The sequence below is a fragment of the Zootermopsis nevadensis genome, unplaced genomic scaffold (genome assembly GCF_977971745.1).
Source record: "Zootermopsis nevadensis isolate Lab colony 2312 unplaced genomic scaffold, Znev_1.0 Znev_ptg000025l, whole genome shotgun sequence".
Classification (NCBI taxonomy): Eukaryota; Metazoa; Arthropoda; class Insecta; order Blattodea; family Termopsidae; genus Zootermopsis; species Zootermopsis nevadensis.
In genome coordinates this window covers 7,548,255-7,560,274 of record NW_028259157.1, presented here as the reverse complement: position 1 = coordinate 7,560,274, position 12,020 = coordinate 7,548,255, and the positions used below count along the sequence as shown (strand labels likewise).

Here is a 12,020-nt window from a genome sequence, read left to right as displayed (position 1 = left end):
CAGGTGCTAACAGTTGCAGCTTTGCCGAAAATCAATTCCGCTCATGAAATAACCGCTGCCGGAGGCAAACATGTCCGCAGAGAGAGGCCGTGAAGTGGAGTGACTGGGATAGACATAAAGAAACGCAGGAGATGGGATAAAAAATAAAAGAGCTCGCTAATTACAATGGGTGTTTCCTTGGAAGGTTGCCTGCAGACTCCTCCCAGCGCACAGAATTCAAGCTTAGTGCATCCAGGCCTGATATACCTAGTTCTTGTTCTGGGATTGGCTACCCAGCCAGAGACGCTTGTATAGTGCGCTCACTGTATCTAGAAGCATGGGTGACGTCATAACAACACGGTGCTGATGTATGTGGTTGCATGCTTATAATCTGAGCTAAAAACACTTATCACTTGTAACTCCTCCAGTCACGTGACGAACTGCGAGGTTTTTAGTAACGATTCTCATGCGTTTGTGGTGTTTTTCGGCAGAATCGGTGGCTCATTCGAGTTCTGCACTTCGTGAGTGACCAGTCATCACAAAAGGTCTGCAGATAGAAACATCAGCCTGACCTTTTTTGATGCAAACGAAAGATGTGGATTTGAAGACTAAACTAGCGAATAAAAATACAACAGTTTTGCATTCACTGGAAACCAGCGATCCACAACGCTACGTTTGGCACCACTCAAGTGTTTTCTGGTCACTTCTCCCTCCCCGCAGGAAGTGATTGGTGGACGCTCCAGCCTCCAGTTCTGAAATACACTACAGTTGTTTCGAACTGTTCCAAGAATACATTTTACACTTTTGAATCGTGCGTTCTTGAAAAACATAGGAAAGCCGGTGGACGTGTTTTTCTTTGGTTTGTTTAATTTCAACGCCTTTCCAGACCATTTAGTACAGACGTACAGATATTTCAAAGGTGTACCTCATCGCTCAATCTACTTTCTTAATGTGTACGGCCTGTAAATAAGCCATGCATTCCCGTTGTCAGTATGATGTAAGAGGCCAAATTCGCGGGGTGCCAGGAAATTAACGTCTTTGAACATTTAATTGTGCTTAGCATTGAAAGCAGCGGAGAGGAATTTTTAGAAAACAGATATAAATCTTTACTTACGTGACGTGTTTACGGCAGCTGTTTCATAAAAAGGTATAACCTTTTCTCCAGACTTCACTACTATTCAGTTTCTGTTGACACACGAGTGCACCGGTCTCCCACTAAAAGGACCAGAGTTCGAGGTCAAGAATTGTGGTCACATGTTCTGCGTCAGATGTATTCGTGGTTTTGCCCGTTAATTAACTTGGCGCAGTGGTGACAGCAGTTGGAGAGAAAACTTTCGTTAATAGTCTCCATATAAATCTGTAGTTATATAACGTTTTCAGAACAGCAGTTTCATAATGAGATACAGAACTAACCCTTCCCAATTGCCATTGAGTAAGTTCGTTCTTAAAAAGTTGATCGTTCCATAGCCGATCAGTAAAGTTCCGTTATTTTTTGAAACACGGTGTTCGCAACAGACTTTCCAAAAGCCTGCAGTTGTTCTTTACCTGAACGAGCTGAATTAAGTGTTCAAAGATCTAGTTTGTGAACATGCATTTTAATAGTATCCTCTATTCTACGTCGCACAAGTGGTCTCATATCTTGAGGTTGACTAAACCGTTGTATAAGATTTCAGGTTTTTCGGTGGTAAAGATGATGTTTTCTGAAACGTTGGCATGAACCGACGAATCTGCACGGCGTCTAAACCCAGATCATCATCATCGAAGTGTTACACGATTTTCTCATTCTTTGTATCCGTGCTACACGTCCGATACAACTCAGCCTTAATTCAGTCAGTCTCCAGCGTGAAGAATTAGCAAATTAATGTACTTTCTTGTCATACAATTTAAGTAAAAAACATCATATTGCTACATGTAGCAACACACATTTTTAGTATCCACGTTCTTGAGTTTGGCTGTACCAACAGATTCACGGACGTACCAAGAAGTGGAGGTAAGGAAGGAAATTGGTCTAAAGTTCGTCTTGGGAATGTGACGGGGGTTGGGAGGAGGCATGGGGTGGGTTTCGGAGTTAGAAAGGGTTGGGTGGGAATAGCAGGAGGGGTGAGGTGAAATCCTCAGCGTCTGCGATTCAATAGTCAGAAGCTCGCGGCCTGAGTCCTGAGTCTTGAGTTTTGTGTCTTCGGGGGTGGTTGGTGGGTGGTTCTCGGAAGACCACTCAAAGGAAAGGAGCACACGCTGATGGAGAAGTGGACCAGTCGGGAATGGCATGGTATGGCAGTTAAGGGATGGATTGATGTCTTGTCTACTTGATACGCTCTCATACCCTAACAATGCTTTCAGGCGAAAGAAGTCGATGAGAGTTCCCGGTGAAGAAAGGCGATAGGAAGAGGGAAGATTGCTCCCAGTAGCTGAAAACTTTTCAGGAAACCAGGGCGAGTTATATCCTGTGCTGCTGTTCTAAAAGAAGGAATATTGAAATCACTAGGTGGTTGTGAGAATATGTGACAGAAATGTGCCGAGTCGACATTCATCGCGGTCAGCGCGAAACAGAGTCCGTTGTGGAATGGAGAGAGACGGTGATAGTAATTAGCAGCACCTGTATGGAGGTTACGTTCCACGCAAAGTGGGAGTAACTTTGTGGAAATGAGGTCTGCTCCATAGGGAGTCTGATATATCCGAGCACTTAATCGATCATAAGAAGTTTAATGTCTCGAGACTTTTCTTTTTTTCTTTAATCCCTCGCTTGCAAACTTTGCTGTGTGGTTTGGAACAGATTCGTTTGTTGGCCTGTGGTCGTTCTGTCTTCCACGCGTTTGTACTCTGCTCTTGGTAAAGTGGAGTTACATTATCTAGCCGAAGAGGAAGTGGATAAAAGGTGGCTTTATGACGGACAGAATGATGAAAATGCTTTTTATGATTTTTTGAAATAAATTCATAGGGAATATCGTTACTTTAGCCCTGAAGATGGAGACGTTATGTTTCTCCGAAACGTTGACATAATTATACCGTCTTAGTAACAACATTATTGCTGTCCATCTTCTATGACACCCATCAGATGTGACATAAGGAGCGAATCTAATTCTTTGTTGGCGTATTCTGCACAAGACTAATTTCTAATCATGTTACAAACTGTTGCAAATTACGCTCGGAAGAGTTGTGCTGCATTTGACCTGGAAGCTGCGCAGCTAGACCTACGTTGTTACCGACTTCTTGAAAGAACTTTTGCCTCCATCGTCAGGGCGATTATCATCGGCAAACGTCTTCGACACTACACGATGCAACAACCCCCCAGAAGACAGCCATGTTCATATTCGACGCCGTAGGTGGATGTCATGATCATGACAATTGCAGATTACTTTTATTTTTTGCATCCGTTTGTAGTGGCTGCACTGCTCCGATCCACTGGTCTTCCCAAGAGCAGCTCTGGGTGGTATGGCGCAAATGATATTTATGTGTCGTTGCCATGGTTACTTGAGGATGAGAGGGGTGAGCGAGTGAAGGGAAGCCAGCAGACATTTCATCACAGCCCGAGTGGATGTCGTCACAATGGTGGAACGAAACGAGCAATAGCAGGCAGACAAACGTATAGCTGTGAACAGGTCAACTGTGCAGCTGATGGAACTCGAGTTAACCATTCAGACAGCGAACTGAAAGCGTCTTTCACACTAGGTAATAAAGTGAAATTGTCAAAGGTAAGGACTAGGATGGAAGTGAAGCGAAACTGTGACCAGTATCTAATTTTCGTTTAGACGGGAGAGCTTCTGAAACTTTGTGAGCAGATGAAGAAAGCTGGAGAAATCGGCCTTATGAAAGGAAATATAGCAGTGATAGTTCGGGGGCGATTAGGCTGTTTCATGAGGTTAAATGTAGACTGCACGTCCTTCATGGAATACAATCCTTCTTGAGGAACTGACCGGACGTCGTGGTCGAGTGGTTGACATCCCTTCGTATTCAGGAGATTCTGGGTTCAAATTTCGGTCTGGAGACCGGCTACCCTGACTGGGTTTTTTCGTGATTTTTCTCAGTCCCCCCAGGCAAATGCCTGAGGCCATGAGCGCTCTCTTTTACACACTCTTTTATTCACTATCGTCTCATTCGACGCTGCATACTCTGAGCTACTGAAAAACGTCAAATCAACTATAAATAATTTCTTGAGAAACTTATAGTCCCTCGGTTAGTCTAGAAATTCGCGTTCTTCGGAATCCGAAGATTCATTTACATGTTTATAAGATCCCATCTCTGATCCCTATCTTGAGTCAGTTTAGTTCAATCCACAACCTTTCATCCTGTTTTAAAGACAGCTTCAGTATTATTCTCCTACATTCGTCTTGGTTTTCCTATTGTTTCGTGTAATGTTCGTTGTTATTGCACTCCCCCGTTCTGCTTTATACAGTCTGGGGCCGTTGAAGTAAATGGTCGCGGCTTCGAATCCCACTCCGTGTGTGTCGCGTGTCCCTTTGTAGAAGCCGTACGACAGCAGGGTCCCGCAACGAAGTAGTCCTACAAAATGTCGAAAGGCTTCAGAATTAATTCCGAATTGGGTCATGCCATTGACTGTAATCCGTGGAGCATGATGGTCGGTGGGTTCTGACGCATCCAAATCCCACGTTCTCGGTGAACAAATATTCTTTGAGCAGGTTTTGCTGCAACAAGGGATTCAAAATACGCACACACGCATTCAGAACGCGTTCTTTGAGTTTATGTATTTGGTCTTTATGGTGATTTAATGTCGAAGTCTTGTAACTGGACTATTAAAACGGGTTTAAAGATGGATGTCTTCTTCATAGCATCAGGTATGTGATCTCACTGTTATAAATCGTGTATAAGAAGTATGTCTCTAAAATATATTTAACTGGTTCCTCCAGTAATCTTCGTTTACTTTTCCTGTACTTATTTTTCGTGTCAGATTCGCCTTGTTGTTGTTTGGATAAATGAGTAAGTCTGGATTTTTTTCAGCAACAAAACGTACAATGTACGTCAACAAGAACCTTATTGTAGGTTTACATATAAAATGTATGCTATTATTACAAAGCTGTAGACAACAACTAGCCAGAAAATGTCTTTATATTTCACTAAATAGATTTACCATATTTAAAATAGAAATATAAATTAACAGACCTATTAATAACATTCATGCTTTCTGTTTCATCATTTTTTGTACGAGTCGTTTGAAATAAAACAGTCGAAGTTGGATTTAACTTCATATAACAGACTACGGGCTTTAAAGGTGAATCACACTTGGCTGTAGTACCAATATGCGTTCCCAGGTGTAGCTGTAAGACGTTAGATGCCAATACTGAGCTAATTAGCTCCATTTTGAAGTGTGCACTTGAAATGTTCTACGTGTTGCTGCTTTGTTGGCGTGATTGTCAGTATGGAGTGAATTGCGCGTGGCCTCACCCTCAAATGGGGAATGTTAGCGGCTATAATCCCCACGTGATCGGAGAGATTGGTAGAAAATGCAGCAGATGGCGGCTTGCTAAGGCAGTGTGTTGTTGGGAAGAGATTTGAGATGTTTGCAAAGCGATTTAGTGTAAGGGTAGGCAGAGATTGATTTTTGCATTTGTTGTGCTGTTATATGCAGATGAGTTCCGGTCGTTCTGATAAGCGAACTTAGATTATTTTCTTACAAACCGTGGCCGCTCTGCAAAACGCAAATTACAGCTGCACCATTTATTTATGTACTTCAAGGATTTGTATGATTTATTTAGGAATTAAGTGGAAAATAAAATTGTCTTCACATTATTTTGTCCGTTGAAATGAGGAAAATTGAAATAAACCTATAGTAAAGTCCGTACGGGAATGCCTAAACTTTTGTCTGACGCATTTCATATTAAGAATGGTTTGAAACACTTTTTTTTAACTTTTCTATAGAATACGTATCAAGAGGATTCGATTAAACAAAGAGGGATCGGACACTTCTTCCTTCTTGGTTCTTGCGCCAAAGGTGCTTGCTGCCTCCATCACCAGAACATTGACTGATCCCAGAAGGTTTTTCGTGGTTGTCGTCAGTCTCTCCATGCGAAATTCCGTGATGTTACCATATACAGTTCGGACAGCTTTGTAAAATGCCCTTTAGAATAACGATAATTATAATATTTTAAAATAATTGATTCATGTGCAGTAGAGTTTAGGCCGGGCTGAATGTTATTGCTTGCGTATGCCAGGTTTCCCGTGGAAAGGGAATTTTATGTCTTCCAGCGCAGGAGTGCAGAGCGGCCTGTTCTGGGAGCGAACGGGTCGCTGACCCAGCGGGAGTCACAACTTGGGGAAATAAATCAAACTACAAGTTAAATATCTCGTACTGTGTAAGCAACGGACGTTTGTTTAATATTCGTGAGGTCTGACATTCCCCTTTCTCTAGTCCGAAAATCCTACAACTTCCATGTCCCGCCATAGCCACTTAAAACCTTTATTCGTCACTAGTAACCGGGTACCACCTGCTTTACGTTCGTAATTCTATATGTCATTCGCAGAGTCTCAGGTTCGATTCCCGGCGGTGCCCGAATTTATAACTTGTGTTGGGCAAGGCCGTGGTCTAGGCATCACGGGGTTTTCCTCCGGGGGCTTCCCCGGTTTCTCCGTGGCATCCCAACACACAGAAGAAGGCAATGGCAAACCACTTCTGGATCATCTGCCAAGAACGTATATGAACAGGTCCCAGTCCGAGAAAAGGATGGAAGGATCCTGTTCATATGGACCTGTCGTCAGACAGAACACTAAAAAAACGTTTAGTGTGTTGGCGACTGAGCTGCGTCTCGTTCAGGGGATGGAATGTGTTAAGGTGGAAGAGATAACCGTTCGATATGATGTGGAAGACCAATGAAGATGGTGAAAGATGGGTCGTTCCCATAGAAAAGCTTTAGAATAACAGCAGGTTCAGTATTATTAGTGTTATGTGCCATTTCCATATTTGCGGACTAGTCCCTGCACGTTACACAATAGCCTCCAAGTTCCATTAAATATTCATCACCTGCACAGACCTCTTCGTCATTCCCTTGAACATGCAACCGAAGCCCCTGTTTGCAGGCAGAAAGGGTGACACACTGCTTCGTATGCAGTCCTCATCTGCAGAGTTCATTCTTACAAAACTAACTTTCTGATAGCTCTGACGTCGCTTTTGTTGGAAGTCAGTGAAGATTTTCCCATCGAAGTGTTCATTGTCTCTTCTTTCTCATTGTGTAATCCCTTCATTATCCAAGCAGTTGGTCCTGTGGATGAAGACAGAAATGCAATAAAATTGCCTATGTTCGTAATAAGTTCATTTTATTTTACATTTTGATTGATTAAATAAGCGTAGATAAACTCTTCAATACGTTTTCGTTGATCCACTGTAAATATTTGTAGAAAAGATTAAAATCAACATATCCGTTTCCATTTGTTTTTCAGGTAATGGAGCCCCATCATTGAATGGCTCAAAACCGGAAGTTGTGTCGTATGATTCATAATGGCATGCGGTTGCCATCTATTGGCAAGTGTGAGAATAGTGGTTTGTTATTCGCGGATGGCATTCACAAACCAATGCCATCTGTGAATAACTTTGAGAACCAAGTGCTAGTCTTAAGTTCAACTACCGAGTAGATATGTTATTTGGAGGAGCGCGCAGCAGATATTTCAAAAGTAAAACCAGCAATACTCCCCTTGCTAACTTGTGTCTTTGTACCAGCTGTAGAGCTTATTTAGCAAAAACTAATGATTAAATTGTAACGTGAAGGGATCTGAACAGGCGCCATACTACGATATACAGGCGGAGTTGATTGTTCTACGAACCGAGTACATTTATGAGAATTGCACTACGCACTTGCCACGTTGTTGCGTCAACCACGCTCCGTGTTATTGCTGTGCTGTTTAGCTACGTGTTTACATATTTTTGTGCGTGTTTTATAGACCCCTTATTCAGTTTACTTTTTCGCTACGTCTATATACCTCACGGCCAGAACTGTGTTGGAAATGGCATGAAAGACGATAAAAGACTTGAGGTTCTCACAGCGGTGAGTATGAAGATTTCCGTCTTCTGGGTTATTGCGCTGTGTAGTCTGGTCGATGTTAACCGACGTTTCAGAGGTCATACTGCCTCCGTCACCAGGGCGAGGTTTTCACAGCGGTGAATATGAAGATTTCTGTCTTCTGGGTTGTTGCGCTGTGTAGTCTGGTCGATGTTAACCAACGTTTCAGAGGTCATACTGCCTCCGTCATCAGGGCGAGGTTTTCACAGCGGTGAATATGAAGATTTCCGTCTTCTGGGTTGCTGCGCTGTGTAGTCTGGTCGATGTTAACCAACGTTTCAGAGGTCATACAGCCTCCGTCATCAGGGCGATTCTTAGTATGAAGATTTCTGTCTTCTGGGTTGTTGCGCTGTGTAGTCTGGTCGATGTTAACCAACGTTTCAGAGGTCATACTGCCTCCGTCATCAGGGCGATGAATCTGAAACGTTGGTAACCATCGACCAGACTACACAGCGCAACAACCCAGAAGACAGAAATCTTCATACCCACCGCTGTGAAAACCTCGCCCTGATGACGGAGGCAGTATGACCTCTGAAACGTTGGTAACCATCGACCAGACTACACAGCGCAACAACCCAGAAGACGGAAATCTTCACGATAAAAGAAATTTGAAGAAGTAAGGAAGAGAGAAATACGCTGGTTTCATTTTGTTTTCAACTGTAGTAAATCAAATTGTCTTCACACTTCAGAACAGGGAGGTGGAGACCAAATGCTTTTGAAGCCCAAACCTCATCTGAATACTTTTCAAATAAATTAATTCTCACCGCAAAGATAAAACAACACATCATTATAAAGATCATTCGGTTGGTGGTGTTTGTATTCAGAACCATATGAAACCAGAAAATAAGTCCGTGGTAAAACATGAGGTACCACTGGGCTTTAAAGAGTTGCAGTAAGCTTATGGTGTGATGTTCATTCCTCTGCCTAGGAACTTGTCCCGTCAGGTCGAGTGTCAATTTCCTAACTTGTGTCTCTATGATGTTTCGCTGTGATCTTCCGGCAACACGTTCACACATCGGTGGGCATTTCTAATTTAAAGCTCACTGCCATCCCACCCTTTCGAGTCTGGGGAAATTAAAAGTTACTTTGCATTCCGACCTTGTTTCCCCTCCTGTCTTGTCACATGAAACACATTTCTCCCACTTGTACAGTGCAGCGTAGTGAAACTGTTTTAACCGTGTACAGGCTCCTTGAAGATTTCGTCTTAATTACTTGTGGTTGAAGGAGGAGAATAATGCAGCGGTAAGGTCGGTTTAATTTGGTTTTAAACTGTAAGTCGAATTGTCGTTACTATTTAGAAGCGTCAGGGAATAGGCATCCGAGTGAAGTTAGAGAAATTGAATTAAAACATCAAATAGAACAAGAAAAACTTCAGTCTTAATCAACAGCGCGCCAGGCGTAGGGTAGAACTAAAGTCGATCGAAGTCCTTACAATTCCGTTTTTCAGAGGATGACGCTTACAAAAAAATGCCACGATTATTCCAGATTTTTCGTACTAAGTTTGGTTTAGAAACGTTCTTCTTTAGTGGTAGATAAGAGCGTGATATTAAAATTAACCGTAAAGAAATATAATACCAGGATGGACTGAAAACAACAACGAGCTTTAGAGTTACATAAAATACTGAGAATTTCGTGAGTATTTCATGTAATTACGTTAAAAGCCTAATTTTTGTTGCAAGATTTCACTTTCTCACGGTGGCAAGTATGAAGATGGTAGTTTTCTGGGTCATTCCGCCTTGTCGCCTGGTAAATGTTTAACGACGTTTCAGACGTTCCTACTGCCTCCATTTTCAGGACTAGTAGGCAGCAAGTTTCTGCGGTAAGTTGGTAAACTTCTACTAGACTTCACGGAGCAACAACCCAGGAGACTGCCATCTTCGTTTACATTTACTGTAAAGCGGAAAGTGAACGCTGGAAGGAAAGTCGGATGTCGTTCGTATCTACAGCAGGGTTAAGTACCTTATTTTTAAATCAGAGTTCGTGGTCTTTGTGTTTGTGTCCCCTTGTCTGCATTTTAACTACTGAATACTAATGGACAGTGAATGGAACAATCCAGCGAAGTTACTTCGCTGATTTCATTTGTATTTTTTATCATTTGTCTAGGGGGTACGTGTCAACACAATCGCGTCATGTTTACTTGCTACGTATGCTATATCGAAAGACACAAAGGCTATGCATAATGCAGAATTACCCGAGTGACAGGGGAGGAACTTGGGATGAATTGTCCTCGGAGACAGCGATGTGAGCCATATTTACCATTACAGTTCCCTCAGGGCTCGTGTGCCAATGTCAGTGTACCCGGGGACCCTGAAGCACGCCCTAACAATACGAATGGGTGCGTTCAGACCGCAATTACGTTCAGGATTCTGTAACAAGCAAGACTCAGTGACGCAAGATTTTCTGAAATCGGGATAGCTCAGTTGGTATGGCGGCCGGAGTTCGATGTCCATATAGCGGAGGGGGGACATTTTGTTTTTTCGCCACGGTGAGTGGACAGGAGTTACAAATAATTTGCTTGAATGACAACTACAGGGGATATTTTATTTTCGTTCCGTCTTATCCATATTGTGCTGAACTCTTGTGGCAGAAATGTGCGCTATAAACTCGTAACTGAGTTCTGAATATGACAAGTAAAAAATTGTCTGGGTCACAGTTATGGTAGTTATGTAAGTAATGAATCTCTGTATTTTTTTACCATTAAATATTCTTGCGAAAACTAAACAAAATGTTAAATTTGAGCTTCGCATGAAGTAGTTAGTTACCTATATTCGGACCGATACAATTCAAAATGAATTTTTCTTGCAGTGTACAATTTTACAATTTATTGTGTGATTCGTTAATGTACTTTTATTTAAGTCGTTTAAGACTTGCGGAAACGAAGGAATCTCTCGGGCAGACGAAATTGCCCACTCCCGTGTCCTCACATTTTACGCACTCGAAAGTCCTCGTTGGAATGTTGAAATTGCACACCATTTATAAACAAGTTTAATTACGTCGCCGTACAGTACTCTTAAATTGTAATAGTGTATAAATGCATAGTTTAGAATTGACGTTTCTGTTTTTACGTGTTAGATAATAATTCATCCGCAATACCAAAACAGCGGGCAGTTACAATTGATTTATTTTACTTTCTTTTCTTAAGTTTTTGACCGAACATTTACGTAGTTCTTGGCCAAATAACACGAAATCCATTCGAACTGTCGCCGTTTCTTGAACTTGCAATTTCTTCCGTGTGAACTTTGTTTTAATGCGGTAGTCTCGGGGAATCCCCTTCATTCCACCAGCATTTCTGTAATAAGAGAAGGAATGGCGGAAGGCCGAACGTGCCATCTATAAACTACTGTCGTGTTTGAGGTTCTCGCTTCTGCAGGAACGTTATTAACCATGTACGGCGTCACAGAACGCAATTCAACATGGGAGACGTCATATACTGATTGAAACTGTCTTTTGTTCTCGCAGGTCCAACTAACAATCCGCACACTTCCTGACTTGCCTTCAGGAGCAAAATACAAATGCGTGTTTGGGAAGGCAGAGCCGATTGACGCGGTCGTAACTGCGATGGGACTGTCCTGTCCTACCCCAGGCGTAGCTGGACGCCCAGGAATCCCCGATTCGAGAGATCACGTGCTTGTACCTCTTTCTGTGAGATCTTCTGAGACCAACAAGGATTTCGTCAGCCGCAACTTCGCGTACTACGACTGTGCTCGTCATGCGACATGCATGGACTGCGTGAAGTCTCAGTGGGCGTGCAATTGGTGCGTGTATGAGAATACGTGCACTCATAACACAACTTCCTGCCAGCGCGCCGTCATCAGCGGAGAAAATGTAAGCATTCTCCATATGCTGCAACAGGTATTGGGCACTTTTATCTTATTACTCAGTAGTAGGCTAGCCATAAGAAGGGAGTTGAATAGTCTGACTTTGTTACGGCTAGAACTCTCTGCTTTTTATGGAAATTATTGTGGGATATTCCGAGTGACAGCAACAGGTTAAAAATAAAATAAGGGTTAAATCGTCACGACTTAACGAACGAAT

General features: G+C 42.5%; 1 protein-coding gene across 12 annotated transcripts in view; it reads left to right on the top strand.

Moving 5' to 3' along the window:
* The window catches only part of PlexB (plexin B), a 362,229-nt gene that overhangs the window by 319,456 nt on the left and 30,753 nt on the right, over positions 1-12,020 (top strand). For 10 of the 12 annotated variants that reach the window (XM_087356028.1, XM_087356034.1, XM_087356037.1 and 7 more), the window contains exon 7: positions 11,445-11,837. In XM_087356028.1, coding sequence (XP_087212154.1) covers positions 11,445-11,837 — 393 coding nt within the window. The remainder of the gene's footprint in view (positions 1-11,444; positions 11,838-12,020) is intronic. The other 2 variants (XM_087356031.1, XM_087356039.1) reach the window with 1 other exon arrangement.